The 13,320-nt window shown below is 35.1% G+C and overlaps 9 protein-coding genes across 9 annotated transcripts; 4 read left to right on the top strand and 5 right to left on the bottom strand.

Moving 5' to 3' along the window:
* Positions 1 to 183: 183 nt before the first annotated feature.
* AC631_03195 (uncharacterized protein) lies at positions 184 to 1,602 on the top strand (the record flags this gene model as incomplete). Its single annotated transcript, XM_015612024.1, has 1 exon — positions 184 to 1,602. One exon carries the CDS (start codon positions 184 to 186, stop codon positions 1,600 to 1,602), a length of 1,419 nt encoding a protein of 472 aa, XP_015467173.1.
* Positions 1,603 to 1,626: 24 nt separating this feature from the next.
* On the bottom strand, positions 1,627 to 3,363 carry AC631_03194 (uncharacterized protein; the record flags this gene model as incomplete). The annotated part of the gene is made up of 1 exon (XM_015612023.1): positions 1,627 to 3,363. One exon carries the CDS (start codon positions 3,361 to 3,363, stop codon positions 1,627 to 1,629), a length of 1,737 nt encoding a protein of 578 aa, XP_015467172.1.
* A 229-nt stretch (positions 3,364 to 3,592) lies between these two features.
* Positions 3,593 to 4,012, top strand: MED22 (Med22p; the record flags this gene model as incomplete). Its single annotated transcript, XM_015612022.1, has 2 exons — positions 3,593 to 3,620; positions 3,678 to 4,012. 2 exons carry the CDS (start codon positions 3,593 to 3,595, stop codon positions 4,010 to 4,012), a joined length of 363 nt encoding a protein of 120 aa, XP_015467171.1.
* Positions 4,013 to 4,063: 51 nt separating this feature from the next.
* On the bottom strand, positions 4,064 to 5,488 carry CTA9 (Cta9p; the record flags this gene model as incomplete). The annotated part of the gene is made up of 1 exon (XM_015612021.1): positions 4,064 to 5,488. The coding sequence occupies one exon, from the start codon at positions 5,486 to 5,488 to the stop codon at positions 4,064 to 4,066; it is 1,425 nt and encodes a 474-aa protein (XP_015467170.1).
* Positions 5,489 to 5,707: 219 nt separating this feature from the next.
* Positions 5,708 to 6,274, top strand: TRS20 (TRAPP subunit; the record flags this gene model as incomplete). The annotated part of the gene is made up of 1 exon (XM_015612020.1): positions 5,708 to 6,274. One exon carries the CDS (start codon positions 5,708 to 5,710, stop codon positions 6,272 to 6,274), a length of 567 nt encoding a protein of 188 aa, XP_015467169.1.
* Positions 6,275 to 6,359: 85 nt separating this feature from the next.
* AC631_03190 (uncharacterized protein) lies at positions 6,360 to 8,264 on the bottom strand (the record flags this gene model as incomplete). The annotated part of the gene is made up of 1 exon (XM_015612019.1): positions 6,360 to 8,264. One exon carries the CDS (start codon positions 8,262 to 8,264, stop codon positions 6,360 to 6,362), a length of 1,905 nt encoding a protein of 634 aa, XP_015467168.1.
* Positions 8,265 to 8,522: 258 nt separating this feature from the next.
* AC631_03189 (uncharacterized protein) lies at positions 8,523 to 9,383 on the bottom strand (the record flags this gene model as incomplete). The annotated part of the gene is made up of 1 exon (XM_015612018.1): positions 8,523 to 9,383. The coding sequence occupies one exon, from the start codon at positions 9,381 to 9,383 to the stop codon at positions 8,523 to 8,525; it is 861 nt and encodes a 286-aa protein (XP_015467167.1).
* Positions 9,384 to 9,692: 309 nt separating this feature from the next.
* Positions 9,693 to 11,117, bottom strand: AC631_03188 (uncharacterized protein; the record flags this gene model as incomplete). Its single annotated transcript, XM_015612017.1, has 1 exon — positions 9,693 to 11,117. The coding sequence occupies one exon, from the start codon at positions 11,115 to 11,117 to the stop codon at positions 9,693 to 9,695; it is 1,425 nt and encodes a 474-aa protein (XP_015467166.1).
* A 268-nt stretch (positions 11,118 to 11,385) lies between these two features.
* Positions 11,386 to 13,284, top strand: AC631_03187 (uncharacterized protein; the record flags this gene model as incomplete). The annotated part of the gene is made up of 1 exon (XM_015612016.1): positions 11,386 to 13,284. One exon carries the CDS (start codon positions 11,386 to 11,388, stop codon positions 13,282 to 13,284), a length of 1,899 nt encoding a protein of 632 aa, XP_015467165.1.
* Positions 13,285 to 13,320: the final 36 nt, after the last annotated feature.

The following is a 13,320-nucleotide window of genomic DNA, read 5'->3' as shown; positions in this document are numbered from 1 at the left end:
GCTGAGACGAATGTGCATCCTGGAGTTGAAGGGGTCTACAACCCACTACAAGTAATTCGAAATAGAAAAATAAGGGCTAAGTATCATGAATATCCCAAGCTTTTAACTATCAAGACTTTACCATTAGCATCAAATGTGTTTAGCTCCAAAAATAAGCACAGAGATTCCAAACGACAATGGAAAATGGTATGGGCAGTCGAATTAAATGAACTAATTAGCGATTTGTCGTGGAGACAATTACACTGGAATGAGCTAAAAAAAGCCAATGGAGAAATTTGGTTTCCCACATCTACAGATGCATCAATTTATACCTCAAAGCTGGGTGACTCGAAACATCGTGGACACAAATTATATGATAAATTGTTTGCTGATACTGAGGACGAGACAAATAAGGATAATAGTGGAAAAGAAAGCAACAACCTATTGGCTAAAACTTCGACTGAAAGCTATAATGATTCCAAGCAACATGATACAAAGCGGAGAAGTCACCATAAGACACATAAAATTAAAGAGAAGATAAAAAAGCATTCAAAAGGATTTTATTATTCATCTCCTTCATCTTCCCAATCATCCTCGTTTGCTCGGGATGCACTACAAGACAATAGTCAAGTCACTCCAGTTGATCGACAAGTTGAAAAGCCTCGTGATTCTCTTGTATCTGGACTGAAACATTCAAGGGGTGATAGTCTTATGAATGAATCCAATCAAAGTGGAGTAGAAAATGAAAATGAGATCACTGAGGAACTGCCCAAATGGAATGAGAAGTACACTAAGCAATATGTGACCCCGTCTATAAAGGTAGATGATAATTATGTTGGTAATGAATCAAATATACTGAGTTTACAAATTAAACCAATAGAACATAAGAGAGATAACAGTTATGAAAGAGCAAATCAAATGGACCCATATAAAAATGAGAAAAAGGAAGACATAGAAGAAATAGAAAACGTAGAAGAGGTTGATGACCTATATACATCTGAACAGGAGCATGCTAGTCAGGAAATAATTGCAATAAATTCAGACTTGATTTATTTCAATACAGCACAAATTATTAAATTAAGTTATTTAAAAAATATCCATCCAGCTATTTTAACGTCAATTCACAAGAAACTTGATTTTATTATCAACAAACAGTTGTCAGAGATCACAAAATTATCAGTCAACATAGATGACAATTACATATCAACTCATGAAATGTTTTACAGTGGGTTTTTAAACGAAATAAAGTCATTAACACATTTAATCAATGACGACTATTCAATTAAGATAGATAATCTATTAAGTAATAGCGATAGATCAATTGGTGAAATTAATACTTCCTTATCTTTAGAACTAAGAAAAGCCAACGAAAAGTTGGATAAGTTAAATTCCTCATTATTTGGAAATATTGTAACAAATACATTTAAAGATAAAGATATTTCTATGTCCTTCACAGATGGTGGTAATTACAAGATGCTATATCTACTTTTGGAAAATTTTATTGTTATACTACTTAGAGTTATTTGGGTGATTGCCAACATCTATAGATTTTTTAGATTGATCGTACAGATCATCTGGAAAATAATTTGGCATATTTTTTCATTTTGTACGTTAAGTACTTAATTTATTCATATAGAATTCAATTCATCAAGAATTGATTCTTAGACCACTTATGTCGTCTAATTCCTGGATGAATTTATCTGCATTAATAAAATATTCGTATTCATTATCCAAGTTTATTAACGATGGGTCAAATTCGGGAACTGAATTTGATAACTCCTCTCTATGGGATTGTTGTGAAGATGATATACTATCGTGCATCCTATTTTTGACAAAATAATTATTCAAGCCAATCAACATCTGATGGTTCATGATGCTCTCAGAGTTATCATTATCGTTTGTTTTTCTATAAACCCCATAGTCTGTGTTATAGGATTCTTCATTCAAATCAATTGTATAACGATCTGAAATATAGTTGTTGCCACTATCAATAATAACACCTATTATCTTATATTTTAAATCGATATTCAGAACTAGAAGTTGACGTAATAGACTCATTTTCAATTGATATTCTTTATTGGATATTTTCCCAACATCTAGCATAATCTTTGGTTTTGTAATATTTAACTTCGAATAATTGTGTACCTGTTCGATAATATGTTCGATTTCAGTGTAGTCCAACTCAAGGTTTATCTGTAATATTATAAACGTCTCATCATTACCAATCGTCCCGACGACTGCAACGGTTCCAACTTTAGTAACAGATAAAAATTGATGAGGATTGGAAGAAGCATACATTGCATCCAAGGCCGAAGTAATTTTATGAGTATAATACTCTTTATCAAAACAACTTGTAGCATCCAGAGTGTGGAATCCCACCGCATATGATGCACCAGATACAAGCTCTCGATGTAGCTGTGATTCACTCAATCTACTGCTCAAAATACCTAAACAGAATAAGTCTGAGAAATACTGAGGTGTAATGGTGTCAGAAGTCTCGCCAACTATAGGACAAATCTCTGCTAACTCACAAAGTAATGCTCTACATATTGGAATTCCCTGTTCAATTTCGTACGTCATGATTGAATTGGTGCCTCTTAAAAACGATGGATCATTGTAACCATGGTTGTACTTCGTTAAATTCGTTCTCAAAGACAATAATATATTTTTGAGTTTCAGTTTATTGGAACTTTGATATAAGCCTAATACATTGCCAGGTAAGATTCCAGTGGGCATATCATGAAATTCTTTACCATTCATTGTGCCCACCCATTTCGCACATGCCTTCACTTGATTAGCATTAGTAATGAAACTAGGACCTGTAATTACAAGCAAAGGGTTCGCAAAATCATTCACATCAGTTATATCCTGAGATAATATGTTTCCGATACTTTCCCTGTATCCAACAATCTTTTCTTGCAACATACTTGTGGTTGGCAATAAGAAATTCTGAATTAGCTCAGGCTGCGCAACGGCAACTTGTCCTCTCTCACTTAAACACAAGCCCGACGACGAATAATTATTTCTTGACGCATTTAAAAGAGGAAATGTTGTGCCATAAATCCATTTAGGTGCTAAACTCACTGAAGACGATCCTCCAGAACTTGTATTAGACGAGGAAACCCTAGAAGATTCCGGCTCTACTGATAGTTCTAGCCTATTCAATTGATCCACTAATTGCTGAGACCTCTCTGTATCATTTGTGGGCTTTCCTTCAGAATCATTATCAACTTCACTAATTTCTCTTGTGATTTCACAAGCAGAATTGTTTTCTGGTTCACAAGCAGAGCCGACTGCTTCTTTTGCATCCAACTGAAAAGTCGCATCATCCTTGGGTGTTTTTCGATTTACGAATTCTGCATTGATACCAATAGAAGACTTCATGTTGTTCTTAGGTACTTTGAAAAATCTTCAATATTTATTGAATATTACTAGAGTTTTGTACGAATACGGCTTTTTACAAATCTTATAAATGAAGTTTACAAAATGAGTCAACGTACAAGTGATATTTTGCAGCTGCTTCGTACGGCACGTGAGGGGTTAAAAGTTATCAAAACTCGGTACTAATTATGGAAACGGCAGATTATCAAGAAGTAAACGGAATAAATAGACAATGCAGCCAAAATCCATAGCATTATTGCGTATGTATATATGACTACTAATAAGGTTGAGAATTTCTGAAAACTAACTAAGATTAGAGAAGATTGATTCCAATATAGAGCAAATTTTACAAAAATTTCAGGACATCTTTGAAGTAGCTATAATACAAGATAAATCAAAAGAATTGTTGTCAGTCGAGTCATTGACCATAGAATCAAATGCATTAATGGTAATAAGGCTATGTGAGGATTTGTTGACAACTACAAGGACATTGAAAGAAGCATGGTGTCTTGGAACAGTGAAAGTTAATTTTGGTGATAGTACAGAGGAACCCTACGATACGAAAGCTGTTTTCGAGAAATACAATGCTTTGACGGACAAAATAGCGCAATTCGAAAACATGAGCACGATAGCTACAGATGGAATGCAATAATACTACATGTACATAATACATTAATCGTTACACATGAGGTCTATATGAAGCTCAGTCTGTAGGCACATATGCCTTTTTCAAGGGACTGGTGGCCCGCGTACTGGGTGTACTATTGGAGGCAAGATCCAGCTTTTCCTCGAATAAATTAACAAATTTTTGAACTTTCCCAACTTTGATAAATTTGAATTTTTTATCCAGTTTAATATATTTGGGAACGGTGGATGACTTGTCTCGGAATGCATACTCCAAATCCGGATTGGCATCCTCATAATTGATCATGGAAAATGATGCAGCTGATGTTCTTCGTGATACCGATTTATGCTTTGGGGACAGGGATACTACCGACAGGCGTCTTGTGGAGGATTTTGGAGACTCCAAGTTTTGCTGGGTCAATTGAGCAGGGGATCTAAGAAGTGATGTATGCTGTTTGGGGTTGTGTTGAGTCTCTGAATGTAATGTCATCAATTCTGGAATTGCACTAACGATTTTAGCGCTCTCTTGCGAATTATCCGATCTAATGAAGTATTCATTGTGTCTTAAATTATTTATATCTTCAATAAATGTGTCTTCATACTCTTCTTCCTTAATTGTATTTATTTGCTTGCTTGTTTTTGATATTGACGGGCCAGTATTAATTCTGAAGACATTATTATCCTCATCATTTTCTATTAATATACTTTCGGTTCTAATCTCGTAATCGTCGTTGCCTTCCTCATTAGCAGTCGACCTAGTATCATTAGATCTCAATAATAACAATTCCTCTAGTGATGACTCATAGTCGTCATCATATACGAATGACTTCCCGTTATTAATAGAGACATCTTGAATGCCCATGGGGACATCTGTAATATCGGCTAAATAGCCATTGTCAGCTATATTTATCTTTCGTGACTCGACGTTTGAATCCAGTGTCTGTTGCTCTTTAAGTCCCTTTATGAATGTCGCTTTTATATAGTTTTCAACTTGATCTATTAATTGTTCATCACTCAATAATAACATGCCATAGTTTTCGTCTTTTAAGAAATCAATAATCACGTTTGTATCTTCATTCACGCAAATGATAAAGTCCAATACCTTAAGTGTCAAATTGACAATAAATACCTCATTGGACATAAATTGATATGGGTTAATACTAAGTCCCGGTGTCTTCGGTACAGCTGTCAATAAGCTTTCAATATTCGTCGAACATCGATCCTTAGTTTTGGCTAATGTAATCAAGTTTTCTTTTATTAGGTCGCTTGGCTTCAAATCACGATTTCTGGCAAGCAAGGTATTGAGCTCGATGTTAACGTTAAATTCAAGCATCGGATGATAGAACCGTGTCATGTCAGTTAACTCTCCTCCATTTTCTGCTAGCAGCAAATATTTCGATACTATGTTAATTATAGTTTTAGGGATATCGGAAGTAAAGATAAAATTTGGTTTATCAAAATCATACTCTGCCTGAAGCTTAAAATACGGTCTGAGTATACTCATACTTTGTCTCAGAGACAACATTTCGAACCAACTTTAAGCACTTTTTAATGGATTTGATATCTATCAGCAAATATTTATTCCGTTATATGTGGTACTATTTATCGGTTCACATTAAGCATCTGTTTATCGTTTTTATAAACAAACAACAAATAGAGATAACCTGCAAAAAATGAATTTTTGGGAGACTTCAAAATATTTACAGGTTGGTGCCATAGTAATATGATTCCCGTTAAAGGCTATTCTTGGGTTAAAGAAACAGAGAATAATACTTCAAATAGAGCATTGATGTCGTCATACTATTTCACAATAATAGGAACCAGAGATAATCCATTGTATGAGTTAGAATTTTCGTCTTTCAAAACTGCAGTGTCAAGTTCAACGTCTACAAGTAACATACCCGGGAGATCGAACTTTCCAACCAGTGTTAAAGAAATCCTACCATTCATATCAAATTCGTCATTAGATTTAATAGAGGACATACAGTGGTCCACCAATCAATTTAGTCTTGGTAAGATTGATTCATTCTACGGATTATTGATTAATGCATTTATAACACAAGGTAATATCAAGTTTCTCTTGTGCTATGATTTGAACGGTGGGAACACCAGTGGCGGAGGATCTAATCTCCAGAGCAAAAATGAAGATAATTCAATTAAACAGTTTTTCACCGAAGCCAATGAACTATACGTTAAATGCTTGTTAAATCCATTTTACTCGGTTAATGATGCGATTACCTCACCCGACTTTGATATGAGGTTGAAAATGCTAGCTAGGAAGTATTTATAGTGTATGATAGAATAAATGTATATTAAATAATATGTACAAAAAGGGTCAACGAGTGATAATATAAAATCAATCTTCGGGTTGTTATCTATGAGGATTCTTGTTCAGATTCCTTCAAAACATTTTCTGTTTCCACTTTGAAATCACCATCCTCAGTTTTAACAATTATTCCTTGTTCTGCCAAGCTATCGAACATATCTTGAGGAACCCATCCACCAGTAGCAGCAAATGGAGTGGACACAATTTCCATTTGATAATTTTCTATGTCCTTTTGGTGTTCATCTAAGTATTCGGCTGTGAAGTCGATTGGAAATTTGGTTTCAGTAGCATTGCACAATTCATTAGCAACGTACGCTTCCCACATTGCTTGTAATTGGACAATAGAGCCTTCGATATACAAGTAATCTTTATCATTCTTGAAATCCAAGGCTTGGACGTAAGGGCTCTTTAAAACTTTAACGTGTGGAGAAGCGACGGCAATCAAATCATGTCTTCTTGAGTTCAATTCAAGCTCCCATAATCTTTCATTTCTGGTCTTATAATACATAAATTGGTATTGCTGCTTTTCAACTTCATCCATTTCCTTGTAACCTGGAATATCTTCTTCCAAATTATAGATCTTAGCACCCTGGTAACCGACAAATGCTGGGTAACTAGATAAAATAAATGGCTTGATGGAGGTGTATTCAAAGTCAACGAAATATGGCTCGTTATTCTTATTGGAATTAAGTATCACATTCAACGGATCCAAATCTGGACAGTATAATCTTGGTTTAAATAATTCTTCAGCATTCATAAGAGATTTAGATTTAGGGTTGAATAATTTTGAACTCATTGTATTCAAATGTTCAAAGGTACTGATCATTTTCTGAATTAAATCGACATCTTCAACTTTACTAGCTGAATCTGCTTGTGCCAAAGCTAATCTATTTCTTAGATTTTCTAATTCAATTCCTGCAACAGATGAGATAGTTTCCAATGGCTTATCAGAATCAATAGACTTATTATATTGATTAATTTCCTTTTCAGATAATTGATTCTTATTTTTTGAAAACGATTTTTCAACACTTGGTCCAATTCTCCATCTCTTTGTGAGTAATGGATTTTCCTCACCGTTGTATGGTAACGTAGATTGATCAGAAACGCTTACATCGTCATTAAAGTACAATGATCCGAATTTATTGAATGTGATTGAAAGTAGCTTCTCTTGGAATGCGGCAATTGGTTCAATAACGGATTTCAATTTTTCTTGAGATCCTTCTGTTTCATCAGCTACTAATGGGTCCCAGTTTTTCATCAATAAATCACCTTCAATAAACTCCATTAAAATAAATGGACTTTGTAAGGAATTCACTTTGTTAGCGCCATAAGCAACAACCTTAGGAACATTTGCACCCAATTTTAAATTTAAGAAATCCATAGTTGCAACCTCACTTTTAATCTTTTGTGAAATTGAGTATTCGGATTCTAACTTATATGGAATTCTCAACACTAATTCCTTTCCAGTGGATAACGTAACTTTATAGATTCTGTTATGCTTACCTTCATGGATACTAACAATGGATTTAACCAATAATGAGTCATCCTTACCGATTAAGTTTGAAGTTAAGTTTTGAGTCAATACATATGATCCATCTTTTATTTGACTGGGAGCTTTGACAAAAGGTTGGCCACTCTTGTCAATGTTTCTTGGATTTTTCAGTTCGACATTCAAGTCTTGCAATAATTTTGTTATACCTTCAATAGAAAATTTGGTTTCTCTTTTAGATTTTTCTGATTGATCATTTTTCATCCACGAACCCCACGTATATTGGAAAAACTGGTGTCTTTTTGGATCTTCGGAATCAGAAAGCTTGGTGTACACCTCATTAGGTTTAGAGTTGAGCGTAGATTGAAACTTTTTAGAAAGCAATGTTGGACTCACTTTTAAAGTAGATGATTTTAATCCACATGAGAGTCTCTTTGGACCCACTCTGGAAGTTAATTTAAGCATCGTCAATTGTGTAGCTAACAATAGTATTTATGGAGATGAAAAATTGTAGTTCAACAAATTTCCTTGAACGCTTAACTTGGGTCATGTGACTATGGCTAAAGTTTTGATTTAATGTACATTTAACTAAAAAGAAACTATAAAGATCTTAATTATATGACAAGCATAATGAAAGAATAACGTATTATCGACGCCTGACATCACCTGGATGTGGTCGCCGCAAAAAAAAAAGCATCCCTAGCCAGATATATAAAGGTGGGATTATTGTTCGTGGTTTATTGGATCAGTGTTCAACAAATTGATTTTTTCGTTTAAAGTTACAGGAGGAATAGAGTTTGGGTACCTCTCAATATTAATGTTCTTTTTATCTTCCGTTTCACCATCAACTTCTGCGTTGGTGCTCTTAATTGAGGATTGCGTGATAGAAACACCATCTCTATCTTGTTCAGCCATTGGCGAATTGGTCATAGAAGATTTTTGTCCATATGGCCTAATAGGTGGACTTGCCATTCCTGAATTCGTGTAGCTATGTTTATTCATATGTTGTGAAGGTGGAGGAGGTGGTGGTGGATACAGATTCGAATTTTGGATCATATTGGCAATTATATTGCTCGAATACTGCGTGGGACCATGTCTATGCAATTTCTTACCTTCAATCCCGTCCTTAGTGGCCGTAGTTGAAAGACACGATGTAGTAGAATTGCGAGACAATGGCCTAGAGTATGATTCAAAGGGACCCAAATTATGGTTCATTTCCTCCATTGATTCAGCACTTAATGCCACATTGGGTGAGTTGACACTCGAGCTCACATAGTTCTGTTGGTAATCGCTCCCCGACGAAACTATTGAAACATTAGTGAACGAATTTTGGTTATAAAACTGATTTTCATTTGTCTTCCCATTAGGCTGCATGCTGGCCAAGGCTTTCAAATTCTTGGAATTGACACTATAATTCGATTCTTGACTAAGCTTTGACGAAATATCATCGTTTTCAATATCATTCTGTGAAAAATTGTCGTAGCTGTTATTATTGGAATATTCATACGGATCTAATTCATCGGGCGTATCTATATTCATCTTCCCACTAAATATAGATTTAACACTAGCTGCTGGATGTGACATTGCTGTGTAACTTGAGCTATTATTTCTATGCTTTAACTTGATCTTTTCAACTAAAGTATTCTACTTTCTTCAACGACTTTATAATTACCGTACTAGTTTCATCATATCAACTAATAGTTCCATAGGAGCTTATAACCATCAATGACCGCAAAACACAATGCTCGCCAGCTGATTACGTAATTATATATTATTCGGTGCAGTTAATTGTTCTATTACAATGTTCGTTATTGCAGACTATATATGGGTTGCTCTATAAAGGGGCAGAATCGGGCCTGGTGAAAAGTGTTAGGAATTGTAGCTAAGCGAGATCTAAACATTTTCCAAGAGTTTTGCAGAAAACAAAGCCATGAATTCGTCGATAACGAGTTTTCCCAGTGAAGTTTGCACCAAATCAAGTTCTGCGAAATAGCTGGCCAGTAAGTTAAGGCCACTTGATTCCGTTGCAATGACTGAAAGGCAAAAATGGGTGAGAATACCATTTGCCTGACTGAACCAGATATTGTCGATGGACCAGTCGTTGTGAGAGATCAGGTGGAGCCCAAGGTTCGATACTTCGAGGGTCAGGCGCGAATCTGCTTTACCGAGTTTATCGGCGAGAAATTTCCAGTAATTGACGTATTTGAGGAGGCCTACGAAACTGAAAGGCGACTTGTCAGCCACACCAGCTGTCAAATTTGCAGTAAGCGAGTTTGTAGAGGAGGCAATATCTGTTATAGGGGCCACTTTATTTGAGAGCACACCCATGTAGAGACCGTATTTGGTGTCCTCTATCTTTTCCGGAAAATATCTCCGACCGTCTATAGGAATACTGATTTCACACGAGCATGGGTGTTTTGCCACTGCTGGAAAGACAGTCTCTTGGAGGGCATACGTAGCAATTGCTGCTATGAATGGAGTCAAGGTTGTATTTTGCGACTTGCAGAATGCACGGAGGCGTTTTACGTCCTTTGGCGTGATGTTAATATGTCTTATATTTGACTCGGCTTCCTTTCTGGTTGTATTATGGGTGTAAAGTGGAGCTTGTTCCACATTGGTCGAAAAAAAAGACCAAAATCCATCATACAACCATTTTGGCAAAAGTATTTTCAGCACAAACTCCAGTAAGGTAAGTAATATGGAAGGATTGTATAAATCAACAATCTTGTCCGAACTGTCTAAAAGATGCGGCAATAATTCCCAATCTGCTGTGTAATTGAACAAAGTTTCCTGTATTTCTAGTGATTGATCCTTAGAATGGTAAGCCAACTCTACAATCAAGTCTTTATGGAATTGTGTGACCGAACTACCATCAAAAAGGGTATGGTCGCAGTGGAATGAAACATATTGCTTCCTATCGGAGGTCGATTCGAACACCTTTACCCTCCATAATGGCTTCGAATCATTAACATGACTCGCTTCTCCATTCAATCTTTTCAATAAAAGCTCCCCAAAGGGTTCTTCTACAGTCTCGAAAGTTACAACATCGTTGAAAGCAATTTCCTCCACTGGCCTCACTGTAAAATTTTCTCCATTCAGTTTTTCATCGTACTTCAGGTCTCCATCTCGGTAAATATTCACAGCCAAAGATGGATTCTTCAAAATAAGTGTTCTAAGTGCATTGGATAACAATACTTTGTCAATATAATGATTATATTGTCCAGTTACGTTTATATCTTTAGAATATTGCTCCACATTTCTACAAACGTAATACTTTTCAAGAAATCCGAGTTTTCTAGTATGATAGTCCTGACTCATTCTAATACCCTCTTAATCAACTTTTAGCTGTTATAGGTTTCACTAAAGAACGTATTTGTACCTCTTCAATAAATTCAATACAATTCTAATTCAGTGTACAATGCTTAATTGAACATATTTTTCATTCTCTATATATTGTTATTCGAATAGGGGGCCTGCCAATTTTCATCGGGTCAGTCACTATTGTCACAGTTTTGCAGCCAAATATAACTCCTATACAAACAATAGCATACTACTTATTATTTATATCCTTATTCTAATTATTATAATGCAAGCACAATTAAAAAGTGTTGAATTGAAACAGGCAATTAATTCCAAACAATCCCAAGCACTTATAAAAGATTTGGTTTCGATTTCGTTAAATTGTATTACATTTTTGAGGAATATATTTAGTGATGAAAACTATGTTGATAAGAAGTTTATTTGCAGTGAAATGCCCCATATTAAGAGTAGTTTTGTCAAAACAAAGCATTTAGTTAAGGGAATTTCAAAAGAAGCTGATATGTTTAAGAGCTGGATTGAATGTGGTGTAAATAATGCTCTCAGTTTGCAATATCTACTGGCGCTCCAATTTGGCATATATGTCGATGAGAATCAGCCAGAAAAATTGAGTGAAACATACATCTTCAAGTTTGATTATAATAAAGGGAATATTTCGTTTGGTATTAACGATGGCGAGAAATGTGAAGCGTTGCCTGAATTGACTGCTCGAGAGAAGGTACAACAACTAATCAAACGATTAATTGTTTTAACACAAACGTTTGGTCCTTTACCTGAAAAGAAACATGTATCAGTAAGATTATTGTTTAATGAAAAGTGCCCTAGGGATTACCAGCCTTCATTCTTTAAGGATGCCTCCGACTTGGAATCTCCTACTATTACTGTTGATAAGGAAAATTCAAATAATAATATTGGTACGCTCGACACAGGTCATGATTACGTGAATATTAGAATTTTAACCAATGTGGGATCACAGATTAAAAACCCAATAAATTTGGATCCTTTTGATGTAATAGAAGAGAGCGATGATAATTCTGATCTTCATAACTTTGATAATCAAATTGATTTCCCTAAAAGTAATAATTCTTTATCATTGGACAAATACTTGTTTTCCAATAAGCCTGATAATGTCCATTCTACTCAGCTAGTTCCTCCATCTCAGCTGTACTATTCTGGGATCTTCAAACTCACTTGCGAATGCAATTGCTGGGCGTCTGCTTCACGTATTAAACTATCAATGAAAGGGTTTGCAATCTTGACTTGTCGTACTTGCCTGAGACAAGTTCATTCGTGCTGCTATGGTTTGAATCATTCCAAATATATAAAACTTTCTGCTCATACTTTCAAATGCTATTCGTGTATGCTAACTAATAATGAGCTTGATAAAGATTTGAAGTTGCTAATGATGTTAAGATACTTGTGGAAACATATATCGTGTTATGGAATTCCTGAACTGACTGGCTTATTTTATGAAATATTTAATTTGACATCAAGTGTCGATGACAATATAGTTCGGAAAATGTCGAATAAACTATTTCATGATAAGATATTAGTTGTATTGGATAAGCCTATTATTGTTAAAGGAAACAAGAATGCAATGGGAACTGGATATTTTACGCCATCTATTAATATGATCCTAGACGACAAGGGAAATTCACTTGTCAAAGATCATACTTATAGCATAGCATTTACACCAATAGTTAAAAATCCAAAGTTAGTATCTCACACTGATAAACAAAGAATTTACATTCCAGACGCATTAAATACAAAAGAACATATCGAAGAGTTGCTAAGTGAATTCAAAACTAGTTCATTCAAGGATCAGGAATTGGACGATGATCCAATAGAATCCAGCAGCCCTATTTTTGATTCAAAATCTTCAAATAAAAAGAAGAGGGAGTTTGCCATATCGGAGGATCAAACTAGAACACATATTGTGAATGAAAACCTATTGGATGAAATGGATGATTTGTCGTTTGAAGATTCGCTAAACTTTCTTTCTCAACCAGTTGATAATCAGGATTTGCAAGCAGTGAATTTTTTACAAAATAGAGTAAGTCAACCGCATATTCTGTCATCTAAAAGAAAGTTTGATAGCAGCATTCCGTCAATAGAGCATAAAGTCAAGAACCGGAAAATTAGTGTTAATGAAGATAAATGTTTCTAATTCTATTTAGACCATTCAGGAGCTGGTCAATTACTA

Source organism: Debaryomyces fabryi (genome assembly GCF_001447935.2).
Source record: "Debaryomyces fabryi strain CBS 789 chromosome Unknown contig00065, whole genome shotgun sequence".
Lineage (NCBI taxonomy): Eukaryota > Fungi > Ascomycota > Pichiomycetes > Serinales > Debaryomycetaceae > Debaryomyces > Debaryomyces fabryi.
This window is presented reverse-complemented; position numbering and strand designations above follow the sequence as displayed.